Below are 15,321 nucleotides of genomic sequence, written 5' to 3' on the forward strand. Positions count from 1 at the left end.
GTGAGTGACAGGGTGAGTGTGTGAGTGACAGGGTGAGTGACAGGGTGAGTGTGTGAGTGACAGGGTGAGGGTGTGAAATTCGAGCACCAGCAACAGCAGCATAATATAGTATCGTGTTATAATAAGAACTGTCACGTCCTGGTGTTATATGATTAGTTCTGGATCACGAACACCTCTCTGACTCATCAGAAAAGTATTGTTCGAAGCTCCACAGTTCGAAGCTCGGGTGGGGGGTGGTGGTTTAAACCTTTCTGGCCAACAATGTGCAGAAGAGGCCTGAGAATCATATTTCAGCCCGTTCTTGTCTCATTCACAGCAGCGATCTCAGTCTGAAAATAACTGTCCCAACTGTCAATGGTGTGTCCTAGTGTCTATAAACGGACCGGAACTGGACCATACCTCAGTTTAAAAGCTGCTTGGAAAACGTGGAGATATCTGACAGAACATTTGCAGTTTGAACTTTTAACAAATGAAACTGGTCTTGTGCAGGACATTTATTTTCTCACAGAGCACTGTCCTCATAAACCATGCTTTTTACACTGATTGTCTTTCCCCGCTCCCAGGGTTCGCCGTGATTCCCTGCAGGAGACGACAGGAACAAATTATAATCTGTGCACAAAAGAGAAAAGAAAAACAAAGATTAGGGCCAGGATTAAACTGCTATTTTTAAGGCTCTAATCTTCAGATATGACCACGGCGGGGATTTTCCAGCCATGTCCAGCTCACCTAATTACTCCATACAGTGTATATCCTGAGCAGAGGATGAGGGTATAATACATTAGAGTGGAGCGCACAGTTCTCTGGAAATGACAGACTGCATTACTGTAATACAGCTCATGTTTTATTATTTTATCATCTTCATTATCATCATATTGCCTCCGGTTCCCTCCCACAGGCAAATGACACAGTGTTGTTGGATTGGCTGTGAGAAACAGCCCATAGGTGTGTGTGTGAGAGAGAGAGAGTGACAGGGTGAGTGTGTGAGTGACTGAGTGAACATTTGAAGACGTGTGATTAGTACATGCAGCAGGTTAGTGTCGCAGTCACAGAGCTCCAGGGACCTGGAGGTTGTGGGTTCGATTCCCGCTCCGGGTGACTGTCTGTGAGGAGTGTGGTGTGTTCTCCCTGTGTCTGCGTGGGTTTCCTCCGGGTGACTGTCTGTGAGGAGTGTGGTGTGTTCTCTCTGTGTCTGCGTGGGTTTCCTCTGGGTGACTGTCTGTGAGGAGTGTGGAGTGTTCTCCCTGTGTCTGTGTGGGTTTCCTCCGGGTGACTGTCTGTGAAGAGTGTGATGTGTTCTCTCTGTGTCTGCGTGGGTTTCCTCCGGGTGACTGTCTGTGAGGAGTGTGGTGTGTTCTCCCTGTGTCTGCGTGGGTTTCCTTCGGGTGACTGTCTGTGAGGAGTGTGGTGTGTTCTCCCTGTGTCTGTGTGGGTTTCCTCCGGGTGACTGTCTGTGAGGAGTGTGGTGTGTTCTCCCTGTGTCTGCGTGGGTTTCCTCCGGATGCTCCGGTTTCCTACCACAGTCCAAAAACACGTTGGTAGGTGGATTGGCGACTCAAAAGTGTCTGTAGGTGTGAGTGTGTGTTGCCCTGTGAAGGACTGGCGCCCCCTCCAGGGTGTATTCCCCCCTTGCGCCCAATGATTCCAGGTAGGCTCTGGAATCATTGTTCTGGCCCCTGAACTGGATAAGCGCTTACAGATAATGAATGAATGAATGATTAGTACATGTCCAGAATCATTTGTCACACATTTCTTTTACCACTTTCACCTTCACTACATCTTCTCACTGTAAAGTGTCCAGCAGTGTCCAGTCTTTTCTGGTCGTCTCCTTCTCGGTCTGTAGCTGCTCCATTTCCTCTCAGCCTCAGTGTAAACACACTGCGGTCCGTTTTGATCTGCAGAAATGACCCGTTTTTTTAGACTCTGAGGAACTGTGGTTGACCGCTGTGGTCAGGCTAAAACTGGACTCAGGCTAATTACACCAATGAGGTTAGATCCTACTGCATCCAGTCCAGAGAGAGTGAGGAAGAGAGGAATAAGGGAGGCAGGGAAAGAGAGAGGGAGTGGGATATTTAAGGGAGACAGGAGGAGGCAGAGAGGGAGAGAGAGAAAGTTGAGAGTGTGTGTGTGTCCACAGATTAAGGCCGGCCATTCCCCCACCCATTTTATTGTGATAGGCCTGCACCACAGTTCCTAAGTATTCATTTACTCTACTTTATTTCAAAGAGTGTAGCAAACAAAAGGAATCAGTTCAGCTGGGTGCATGTGTGTGTTTGTTCCCAATGGATCCTCCTCTTTTACTATGAGTGGCCACTGGAAACAGCTCTTATAACTCAGAATCAAGATCTCATGACTCATTTGAAGTGAATCTTATTTCTCCCTGTGTCTGCGTGGGTTTCCTCCGGGTAACTGTCTGTGAGGAGTGTGGTGTGTTCTCCCTGTGTCTGCGTGGGTTTCCTCCAGATGACTGTCTGTGAGGAGTGTGGTGTGTTCTCCCTGTGTCTGCGTGGGTTTCCTCCAGGTGCTTCGGTTGTGTCCAAAAACACATGTTGGTAGGTGGATTGTTGTTTTAAAAGTGTCCTTAGGTGTGTGTGTGTGTGTCTGTGTTGCCCTGTGAAGGACTGGCGCCCCCTCCAGGGTGTATTCCCGCCTTGTGCCCAGTGATTCCAGGTAGGCTCTGGATCCACCACGACCCTGAACTGGATAAGGGTTACAGATAATGAATGAATGAATGTTGAATCCGTCTCTTGAATGGAGTCCCATTTTGTAGTTTTATTGTAGTTTTAGTATATTTTAAGCACTACAACCACCCCGTAACTCGATCCCAAGAGGCAAGATAATGAGGGGTAGTTAGAAATGGGATTCACCCTGAATCTCTCTGTGTCACATTCTCATTTGTTTGTAGTGTGTCCTGTGAAGACTGAGTACGCAGAGGAGCTCAGTAACAGAATCCATGGGCATCTTGACCAATGACAGCTGATCCACTGAGGTGTTTTTAATATAAATTATAACTACAATATGAAGCAGTATTGTCACAGTATGTTTTTGTCCGTATCGAGAGAGGCCTAATTACTGCCAGATCACAAACAGACGGTGTCTTCTGCTCCGGTTGCTTCCTGGGGGCTCTTAAAAACGGCAATATTAAAATGTAAATATTGGTTTTCGTGTGTGTGTGTGTGTGTGTGTGTGTGTGCGATGTCTGGGAGCAAAGGCCTCCGCAGGCACAGGTGGAAACTGTGGCTCTGGACGGCGTCCTGAGGGCCACATGGCCGGTCTCTCAGCGAGGGGCAGTGAGGGGATCTCTGTTCTTTGGCACCGACTCTTCCACAGTTGGACGCTTTTCAAACGGCTGTATTCACTCGTCTGGTCTCACACAGCAGACAAAGGACAAGCTTCTTTAATTTCCCAGACACACCATGGCCACTAAACATGTTGATTACATACAGCTTGCATCGGTTTCAAAATTCCTTTCACAGTTTTCTCGATTGATTATTGAAAACGCTCATTTAAACCCATCTTATCTGTGGCATTTCAAGTAAAAGACTAATTAAATTCTTTACATTTTTTATGAGACTTTATTTGATGCATTAAATACTATTCCTATAATAATCATTTCCTTGAAACAGCCCATTTTGAATTCACTGTTTTTGTGATGTCACAAAACCATGTACACATGTTCTTGCCAATTCAAGGAATGCTTTACACCGGATGATGTAAGATCTCACTGAATCCAGGTAGTAGAACACTACTGAGCTCAGGTACTGATGTTTCTGTTTTATAAACTCATTCCCTACACACTTAAATATGGTGGTTCTTCACGGGTTCTTAAGTGACGAATTAGTAAATGGTGCTATACAGAACCCTGAACCTTTTGCATGATTAAATGGTTTTTTGCCTCATGAAGGGGTTCTTCATGATGAAGAATGTGCTATAGAGTGTTCTATATAGCACCTGTTAAAGAAGGGTTCTACACGACACCAAAAATGCTCCTTCTATTGTAACAATATCAAGTTTGTTGCCATCGAAGAACAGGCTTTGGTACCAGAACCCTTCTCTAAAAGGTGCTATATACAGTAGAACATTATACCACAGTTAGTTCCAGTCATGGGCAGCAGGGTGGGGCAGTAGGTAGGTGTTGCAGTCACACAGCTCCAGGGACCTGGAGGTTGTGGGTTCGATTCCCGCTCCGGGTGACTGTCTGTGAGGAGTGTGGTGTGTTCTCTCTGTTTCTGCGTGGGTTTCCTCCGGGTGACTGTCTGTGAGGAGTGTGGTGTGTTCTCCCTGTGTCTGCGTGGGTTTCCTCCGGGTGCTCTGGTTTCTTCCCACAGTCCAAAAACACACGTTGGTAGGTGGATTGGCAACTCAAAAGTGTCCGTAGGTGTGAGTGTGTGAGTGATTGTGTGAGTGTGTGTTGCCCTGTGAAGGACTGGCGCCCCCTCCAGGGTGTGTTCCCGCCTTGCGCCCAATGATCCCAGGTAGGCTCTGGACCCACCGCAACCCTGAACTGGATAAGGGTTACAGATAATGAATGAATGAGTTCCAGTCATGCTTTCTGATTGGTTGAGAAGCGCTCTAACCGTGTGATATTTTGCGATAACTGCACGTTTTTTCCACAACCGCTGAGTTGATTTTAAGGACTGTCTTTACACTGCACCTGTCCTTATTACATTTTTCACCACTAAATAAACTTCAGCTAATGTTTCACACCAATAAACAGTTTACCTTGAGGAAACTAATACCGATAAAAATCACGTGGCAATTATACTCGAGGTCGTGTGTTATCGTGAAATAACAGCACCGCTGAGACGGACTACTTGCGCCTCATCACAGCTTCGCTGTTACTTTGTGAATACACATTCCCGCTCGTGTTCTATTGGTTGAATCTATAGCACATTCTCCATCGATATGAAGAACCCCTTCATGACGCAAAGAACCTAAAGTTCCCACGCTGTGGGTCAGTGCTCTTTGTTAGGGGAGTGTGCAGTTAAAGGCTGCACACACCGTGGGTGGTCTTTAAAGTAGCTGAATTCACCCATGATGAGGAGTGTGTATAAACTGTATCACTCTTTATTTCCCTCATCTACAAAATGAAGTGGTGAATATTGTAGTTCAAAAACACTGCTGTTTTCGCAGTGTGGGATTGATCTATTTTGTCTGAACATTAATGGCTTGATGACACGACATTCATTCTCTCGCACTCTCTCGCTCTCATACACACACACACGCAGACACACACTCACACACTTGGAGGTGGAGTGCTGCTGAGAGGATGCTCGCTCCCATCTGGAAGCAATAAAGTTTTTCCAGAGGAGAGTGTGATTTTATTGAATCTGCTTTTGTCGTACTGCGTCTCAAATGAAGAGCTGCTCACTTTACGTCAGCTCACATCAGCCTCAGAGGAGTGGGGCAGACCGAGGGGGCACACTCACTCACACACACACACACACACACACACATATGTGTGCATACAGTACGGTGTAAAGGTTAGACAATCATTTAGTTTCCAGTCAGAGCAGCCATTACAAAGTAGTTACTTACCTTTCATTGTCTTGATCCTGACAGAAAATGACACTCAACAGCTAAATCTCATTATTTCCAGTGTTTTCTTGTATTTTATGTAAAGTGTAATTATAATAGGACAAAAATAATCAAATGGTTTATTTGTTTGTTCATTTGTTTATAAATAAATACTGAATACATGAAGACGTGCTCATTCATGGCCTTGATGGTGAATCGTTCTGTTTTCTCAGCTATCTTCTCAATCTAAAGATACACTGTGTTATAAAATTTATTCCTGTATACTATATTATACTCTACTATGCTATCCTATAGTATCCATACTGTATTACATAACACTATACTGTAGTGCCTGTAAGTGCTTATCCAGTTCAGGGTCCTTCACAGAGCAACACACACTCACACATTCACTCACACACTCACACCTACGGACACTTTTGAGTCTCCAATCCACCTACCAATGTGTGTTTTTGGACTGTGGGAGGAAAACACCTCACTCCTCACAGACAGTTACCCGGAGGAAACCCACGCAGACACAGAGAGAACACACCACACTCCTCACAGACAGTCACCCGGAGGAAACCCACGCAGACACAGGGAGAACACACCACACTCCTCACAGACAGTCACCCGGAGTAAACCCACGCAGACACAGGGAGAACACACCACACTCCTCACAGACAGTCACCCGGAGGAAACCCACGCAGACACAGAGAGAACACACCACACTCCTCACAGACAGTCACCCGGAGGAAACCCACGCAGACACAGAGAGAACACACCACACTCCTCACAGACAGTCACTCAGAGGAAACCCATGCAGACACAGAGAGAACACACCACACTCCTCACAGACAGTCACCCGGAGGAAACCAACACAGACACAGAGAGAACACACTACACTCCTCACAGATAGTCACCCGGAGGAAACCCACTCAGACACAGGGAGAACACACCACACTCCTCACAGACAGTCACCCGGAGGAAACCAACACAGACACAGAGAGAACACACTACACTCCTCACAGACAGTCACCCGGAGGAAACCCACACAGACACAGAGAGAACACACCGCACTCCTCACAGACAGTCACCCGGAGGAAACCCACGCAGACACAGGGAGAACACACCACACTCCTCACAGACAGTCACCCGGAGGAAACCCACGCAGACACAGAGAGAACACACCACACTCCTCACAGACAGTCACCCGGAGCGGGAATCGAACCCACAACCTCCAGGACCCCATAAATTATATTATATTATATGATATACAGAATAAAAGAACAAACAAAAATGAAATACGTATTGTAACGTGTGATACTGTGGTATTGTACTGTACAGTGTGTATATGTATATATATATACATTGCCATATAGTCTACAAAGAAACTTAGAAAACCGAAAGTACTCCAAAACATAAATGACCTAGAACTTGAACCAATAAATCAATTGTCCATTATTAGTTGTTATAATGGTTGTACACACACACACAGAGAGAGAGAGAAAGAGAGAGAGAGAGAGAGAGAGAGAGAGAGAGAGAGAGAGGGAGAGGGGTGGAGAGTACATTACCATCAATAAGCAAGATAAAATCTCAGGAGATGGTGGATCCATGGAGATGAGCCTAACTAAGGCTCTGTTTGTGTGTCTGTGTTTGTGTGTGTGTGTGTGTGTGTTATATGACCTGGTGTGTTAGCAGACGTTGTGTATTGATTTGGCCCCTCGTAGTCCATATAGAACGATGACCCTGAGCATATGGTGCTTCTTAAGTGTGAACTTGTGTACCCTGAGAACACACACACACACACACACACACACCAGCTGTAAAGTTTTCACCCCCATGCTTTCACCCCCCGTGTGAAGCGTGTATGGATTATCCACGATGATCTGAGTGCTGAAGGCATGACAACTCTGAGGTCACTAATGCGGAGGGGGTGGTGGTTTCCAAACCTGTTTGCTTTCCTCCTAAAATAGATGTCTTCTCTGAACTCCAAACACACCAAAACATTAGTGTTTTATTATTTCCCAGGTTACACACTCTATTTATAATTATGTATTATTATGTGAGATTATTTATACGTCTCAGACCACCTGAGAAATGTCTTTATTCAAAATAGTCCCTCTGGTGTTTTATCTACTTCAGTAAACATTAAATACGAAGGAAGACGTCCAATAAATCCTTCATTAATGTCTGGAAAAACAGCCTAGAATTGTTTTAGAAGCAAAATAATGAACACAATTCAGCGATAAATAGTTTTCAAACTGAACTGGTTTAACAGATTGAACCATCGGCCATTTTGGTTCAGTTACGGCCATTTTGAGCATTTTGTCATCCATCGGCCATTTTTGTTCAGTTTCGGCCATTTTGAGCATTTTGTCATCCATTGGCCCTTTTGGTTCAGTTTCGGCCATTTTGAGCATTTTGTCAACCATCGGCCATTTTGAGCATTTTGTCAACCATCAGCCATTTTGGTTCAGTTTCGGCCATTTTGAGCATTTTGTCAACCATCGGCCATTTTGGTTCAGTTTCGGCCATTTTGAGCATTTTGTCATTCATCGGCCATTTTGGTTCAGTTTCGGCCATTTTAAGCATTTTGTAAACCATCGGCCATTTTGGTTCAGTTTCGGCCATTTTGTCACATCTTACCATAACTGCTCCATTGGCCAAAGAACCAAGTCTGAGTTCCAGTGCTGAATACAGACGTTGTCCTCTGACCTCCTGACGCTGATAAGTGTCTCTGATAGTGCTTTGTTTGGACGCTGAGCTACAGTTTTTGCAGATTTCCGTTTTTCCCAAACGTACAGTTTATGGTGATGAATGTGCTTTTATATGTGCGCACATTTACAGTCTCTACATCAAAGTAACAGTTACCTCAGCAGTGTCCACGTCGTCCAGGGACTGCTTTTGCCCGTGGTCAGCGAGCTGCTTCTACAGCTGGACATGTTGCATCATTCTGCCCCCTTAAAAATAAATTACTAATAATGGAATCGCAAAGTGACTCATATGATTACAAGACAATGGGGATGAAGAAAAATAGCTAGTGTAAGCAAGAAGCTGCAGCAGCTCCCTGAATAGAAAGTACAGAACAGAGAGAAAGAAAAGAGAAAGAGAGATCTAAGGCAAAGTTACAGTTTTTTGTCCTTTTTCTTAACATCAGCATGAACCATCTGACTTTTACATTGTGTTATAATAATAATAATAATAATAATAATAATAATAATAATACAGGGTGGCACGGTGGCGCAGCAGGTAGTGTCGCAGTCACACAGCTCCAGGGGTCTGCAGGTTGTGGGTTCGATTCCGCGAGGAGTGTGGTGTGTTCTCCCTGTGTCTGCGTGGGTTTCCTCCGCGTGACTGTCTGTGAGGAGTGTGGTGTGTTCTCCCCTTATCCGCGTGGGTTTCCTCTGGGTGACTGTCTGTGAGGAGTGTGGTGTGTTCTCTCTGTGTCTGCGTGGGTTTCTTCCGGGTGACTGTCTGTGAGGAGTGTGGTGTGTTCTCTCTGTGTCTGCGTGGGTTTCTTCCGGGTGACTGTCTGTGAGGAGTGTGGTGTGTTCTCCCCGTGTCTGCATGGGTTTTCTCTGGGTGACTGTCTGTGAGGAGTGTGGTGTGTTCTCCCCGTGTCTGCATGGGTTTCCTCTGGGTCACTGTCCGTGAGGAGTGTGGTGTGTTCTCCGCGTGGGTTTCCTCCGGGTGACTGTCTGTGAGGAGTTGGTGTTCTCTCTGTGTCCGTGTGGGTTTCCTCCGGGTGCTCCGGTTTCCTCCCACAGTCCAAAAACACATGTAGGTGGATTGGTGACTCAAAAGTGTCCGTAGGTGTGAGAGTGTGTGTGTGTGTGTCTGTGTTGCCCTGTGAAGGACTGGCCTCTCTCCAGGGTGTGTTCCCGTCTTGCGCCCAATGATTCCAGGTAGGCTCTGGACCCGCCGCGACCCTGAATTGGAAAATCGGTTGCAGATGATGAATGCATGAATGAATGAATGAATAATACTAATGTACTTCATTTACATTTAAACAGTCCAACACAAATAATTCTATATGTAACTCACTGGAATTGTGTAAACATCTTTTTGTACAACTTCATACATTATAAGTCAATCACTGCAATATGAACCTTCTAATGTAGCTATACGGCAGTGTACGATACGATTCACGTTGACCCCATTACTTACACATTACACTTGCCTTAAACTTTGTTCAGTTGTTCAGTAATTATTAATATTCACGTTTACACAACTGTGCTGTATATGGAGATAAGTGCACCAGAAAATCTATAACATTAGCAGTGGGCATCTTGGAGTCTAGATGTCTGTACCTGTGTCCATGTTCATAGATAAACAATAGATAATAAAGTGTTTAGAGATTACAAATCAAATACACACAGCTTGAAGTGAGTGTGTTGATACAGGAAAAAAAACAAACAAACAAACTATAAACCAATAAGCTGTCGTTTAGCTACATTAGCCTATAGCTAACGGTAAAACTTTAAAAATAAACCTAAGAACCCAACCCTGTCTTGGCCGATCAGCTATATTTGAAACAGGATTGGAGAAATTGTGTAAATATAATTGTAAACTGGTTTATTTCTTTAAGTGGAGGCGTAATTAGCCCCCTAGCTTATACATGGTCATTTAAAGTTGTACACATGGCTATAAATTGTAAGCTGATGCCATTTGGTATCTCTGCATCTAAACCAGCATCCAAAAAAAAAACAACAAACCTGAACATATGCAGAAGCCGCAACACAATTAGCATCAAGCAGCTAAATCCGAGTCTACTCCCGTTTACGGTCCACATCAGACAGATGTTCCAGGATCGATTCGGACAGGGTTCTGGCCTACTGTACCAAGACAGCGGAGGGGGGTCCATAAGTTTGGGCTGTGCTCCAGTTTAATTCCATTCAGTAAGCTTAATTGGCACGAGCACGTTTAGGTTTAGAGTAGTGCCAAAGCATCACTGAACGGACGGTTACACGTGTTACAAATTGAAAGTGACTAATAAATAAATAAATAAATAAATCGATAAATAAAATACACAATTGCTGTATTTCAATTCTTACTGAGCTCTATTCATGTATCAACTGGTACCAACAAAAGCTTGCTTGCAATTGATATATTTATTTATTTATTTATTTAATGACTCATTCATTCATTCATACATCTAACATTATCCGTCACTGGTTTCTGACACAAGAAACAAAAACATATAAATGATTTAGCGAAGCTAATAACATAACTAGTGCTCCTCTTGAAGCATGGATTTTGCTTGTCAATGTTTATGGCTAAATAATAAATAACCATACGTCTGCTGAAATACTTAGCACTGTTTAAGGCGACTGTGTGATGAACACCAAAGATGTCTTGAACGATCAAGAATATCTGAGTTAAAGAATTACAGTTCTCGCTAGTTTGTTAACGTTCAGAAGCTCAGCGCCTTTTAACGTGGAATGGTATGTTTGAGTAAGAAGCCGACTGTTGGTATGCGGCTAAAGGTTTATTCACTGTTTGAAATCACACAGAAACGTGTTTGTAACTGGAGTTGTTCGGTGTTGTAGCACATTCACTCTGTGTTTTTTTTTTCTTGCAGTTAGCCGTCTCCAGAATTAGCGTCAGAGTCAGTTGTAATCTGAAAAAATCTGAAACTGCAAAAATAAGTTTATTATCCACCTATAGAGCAGGGATAAAGCAATATCCTCATCTTATTTCATCACATTTAATGTTTGGAGGTTTTCTCAGCCGTTTCTCTGTTGTGAGCAGAAAGAGAGGAAGCCTAGCATACCGGACCAAGCCACTTTGTTTGTTTTTGATTGAACTCGTTACGGACACCAGGGCTTTGCAAACACATTAGTTTCCAGCACAAACCGAATGGAGAGCAGCAAACGGCGATTAAACATCTACATTTTATAAAAAAAACTGTTTTTGATTAAAACGTTACCTTTAAATGGAATATATCACTTTTTTCACAAGTGAACACAGTTCTGGGGTCTTAGTGAAATGTTGAATCCACACTTTCCTCCCACTTCTACTGAGCCCTATTCAGAATGTCCAGTATCAGCTCCTGTTGATAATGACCCTCTGTCTAAACCAAGCCCAAAGCACACAGGACAGAGTCTTTCAGAGGGGAAACACTGGTTTTTTAGCCTTTTTCGCTTGTGTCTCTTTCTTTCCACTCTCTGTGCACATTTCTCGGCGCTCACTGTGTCTGTTGCGGTGTTTGACTTTGTCTTTGTGCTCTCACGTGAACACACGTCCAAGCTCTGTGATTGGACACATTCAGATGAGGGGCGGGGCAATTCCTAAGTGCCTGCACTCTGTAAAATGCAGAATAAAATCAGAATGACTTGTTCGATCCCATGTATTCTGGCAGCCCACAGAAACCTGACTGGGTGGTCCTGTTTAACAGTGTGTGTGCGGGTGGACTCCATATTAATGTGCTAATGCGTTCAAAGAACAATTATTTTTTTTTATTATTATAATATGTGCATTTTAATTGTAGGCAAAGTTACGTTTTACTGATACTACTCTTACACCAATAAAAATGTCTTTGCATGTGGGGCATCTGCCAATAAAAATCATTCTGCTATCCTCTGTATCTATCTACAGTTTCCTTCTTATTGCCCAAACCCTTTGGTATAAACAATAGCAGTGTTTTTCAGAGAGCTCTCACTTCCAATTGTAAGTGTTCAGTTCTTCACATTCTTTCAAAACTCCCCAAAGTGCTGCTTTTTGTCTGTTATCTTCAAAGCTTTACTGCGTTTTTCCGTCTCAATCTCTAGGCTCCCTCTGAATCTTTTCTTCATGTGTGCGGCTGTTAACAACACGGCAGTGGTGGAAAAGCTCTGTCGGGAGAGATTATCTCTTATTCCCACTAATTAAATTGACTCTGGGATGTTTTTTTCTCTTTTCTTTTTTCCCCCTCATGATGAAGAGAAGCTCAGGAGTTAAATAAATGGAGGGCCACAGAAGAGCAGATGGCGGCGGGTGTGCAGTAATGTGAGAGGCTAGTTAATGTTCTGAAACACGGATGTGTGGCTAGGGCTGTCCTAATGAAGATGTCTCTCACACGAGGAGAGAGAGAGAGAGAGAGAGAGAGAGAGAGAGAGAGAGAGAGAGAGAGAGAGAGAGAGAGAGAGAGAGAGAGAGAGAGAGCCTCTGAAAAGCCACGATTCTATAATGGATCCTCACAGAGACAGATCTCAAAGCCCTTTAATTGACATTTGTCTGTTGGTAATCATTTACAGCGGGGGGCAGAGTGTCCATACTTAACCCCTAGCCAAGCAGGACGTCCAAATATCAGCGAGGATCATGTTCAGTAGAAAACATTCACAGCTTTGTAGCTGTTTTGTTAGAAATCTCTGGATCAGATGGAAGCCGGTGCTTGACTCTAAAACAGTGAAATGTAATTCCAACTCTGAGCCATTTCTTTAACCCAGAGAGAGTGGTCTTAAGTTAAGAGAGTATCAAGACCTATCCTTCATCACTCTTTGGGTCTTATAGGTCTGGCCTGTGAGTGAGTGAGTGAGTGACTGAGTGTGAATGAGTGAGTGTGAGTGAGTGAGTGAGTGAGTGAGTGAGTGAGTGAGTGTGTGAGTAATAATAATAATAATAATCACGCTGTCACTGGAGCTAAGGAGGACCTCTTGAACATAATGACAGCAAAAAAAAGTGTATCCAGTTCAGGGCGGTGGTGGGTCCAGAGCCTACCCGGAACACACCCTGGAGGGGGCGCCAGTCCTTCACAGGGTGACACACACTCACACATTCACACCCGGAGGAAACCCACGCAGACACAGAGAGAACACACCACACTCCTCACAGACAGTCACCCGGAGGAAACCCACGCAGACACAGAGAGAACACACCACACTCCTCACAGACAGTCACCCGGAGGAAACCCACGCAGACACAGGGAGAACACACCACACTCCTCACAGACAGTCACCCGGAGCGGCCTGTAACAAATTAGTAGAATTATTTTTAAATTTTACTATATTATCGCTAAATATGAATTATTATGTGTATATGTAGGTTATGGACTAATTTACTATTCTATCTTCTCAATTACACTAAAATAACCTGGTATACAGTGTTTTCTGACTTTCTCTCTCGCACACGTGTGTGTCTTTTGTGTGTGTGTGTCTGTACGTAGGTCCATCAGCGATGACGAAGTCGGTGGACGGTTTTGTGGAGCTGAAGGACGTGTTTGCGGTGAAGGTGAAGCGTCGGCGTTCGGTCGGTCAGAAAAGCGGAGGAACTCTCCTGGGCATCACACTCTTCTTCTGCAAAACCAAAGGAGCTAAACTCAAAGACCACACCATCCACCTTAACAACCTCAGCACTGACCACTGTGAGATCTGGTTCAAACAACTCAAAGACATCCTCAACGGTACAAGCTCCAGCCTGTTTAACCCTGCTTCACTAAACATATCAGACCTACGCTTAAATAACAGAACTAACTGCCCTTCAATGATCACAGCCACAAATCTAACGTTTTTCAATGAACCTATGGGATTTCCAATGTTGTGTTAGCACACAAACACTTTCTCGGATGTTCTAGATTATGTATGTGAAGTCTGTAAAAGGCTTTATATTTTATTTTATTTGATGTGCTGTTTTTCACAGTGATGCTTTTAATAATTAACCCTTGCATAGCCAGTTCGGACTAAAAAATAAACTGATAAACTGTGGCTCGTATTCACAGTGATATATCTAGAACCTCCTTTTTGTGATCAGTACATGATTGGCTGATTCTCTGTAAGTTCCTAATTGTGTTACGCTGTGAGGCTATAAGTTCAGCTCCTGAAGACCTAACCAATAGGAAAGCGCTTGGCTCTATCTAAATACCACTAAGAAAAACACACTTCTATCCAAGCTAACTTTACAATGTAATAATACCACATTGTGTCGGTGTCGGTGAACTACAGAAACCTTTTCAGAACGTAGATGCATTTCCACTTGTTTGAGAGCCCTATTGTTTTTGTATCAGAATGTAGGCATCCACTAACTGTAAACGAAATTAAATAAAGTAGTTGTAATTTAATACGTATGTATGGAAATGTTCGTTGTAAATGTACTATAATGTAGATGGAATAGTGTAGATCCGAGGGTTAGTCACTTCCCGTGGAAAAGCAAACTCAAGAGCACAAAGCAGTTTATTTTTAATATATATTTTTATTAAGCTTCTTAGCCTGATGTTGTAGAGGCTTTATCTGGAAGCATCAGAGTCGCAGTTTTTTTTTATTGCGGTGTCCTACATCACGCAAACATTAAAACAGCAAACACGGCTCATGCTTTAGTCTTTTATTGCATTTGCTGACAGGATTGAACATCTCGGGAGGGGTTTACTCGACCAACTAATGAATTTCAGACAGTGTTTCATGAGTAAATGATTACTCATGTGTGCAGCGCCCAAGAAAAGTGACTTGAAATTGTGCCTCATGAAGATAAACACATTCACTCAGTTTAAACGAATGGCTCAAAAAATAGGTTTAAAAAATCACACCCCCCCCCCGCCCCTCCTTGTATCTGTAATGTAGTCGATTCTCCTGGAAATGGTTGGTACCTGGAGTTTACTTTTTCAGTTATACACTGAAGCTATGAAGCTAATGTCACCTCATAGTGTGTGGTATGTAGTGCATTTCGTCATATTTCTATAATCAGTGTCAGTATCAAAATGCCACAAGGATCAAACCCCAAAGCAGCCTTCTGCAGTCTCCTAAAGATAGCACAGACGTTTCGGCATTTTACAAAAACCTTCTCTTCATGTTGTAATTGTGAGACATTTGGACTTTCGGTGGAATCAAACATTGCAGA

At 43.6% G+C, this 15,321-nt stretch overlaps 1 protein-coding gene across 1 annotated transcript in view; it reads left to right on the top strand.

Moving 5' to 3' along the window:
* Positions 1–15,321, top strand: part of cerkl (ceramide kinase-like) — a 78,887-nt gene that overhangs the window by 13,103 nt on the left and 50,463 nt on the right. The window contains exon 2 of the mRNA XM_066659017.1: positions 13,658–13,894. Coding sequence (XP_066515114.1) covers positions 13,658–13,894 — 237 coding nt within the window. The remainder of the gene's footprint in view (positions 1–13,657; positions 13,895–15,321) is intronic.

Source organism: Hoplias malabaricus, unplaced genomic scaffold (assembly GCF_029633855.1).
Source record: "Hoplias malabaricus isolate fHopMal1 unplaced genomic scaffold, fHopMal1.hap1 scaffold_40, whole genome shotgun sequence".
Lineage (NCBI taxonomy): Eukaryota > Metazoa > Chordata > Actinopteri > Characiformes > Erythrinidae > Hoplias > Hoplias malabaricus.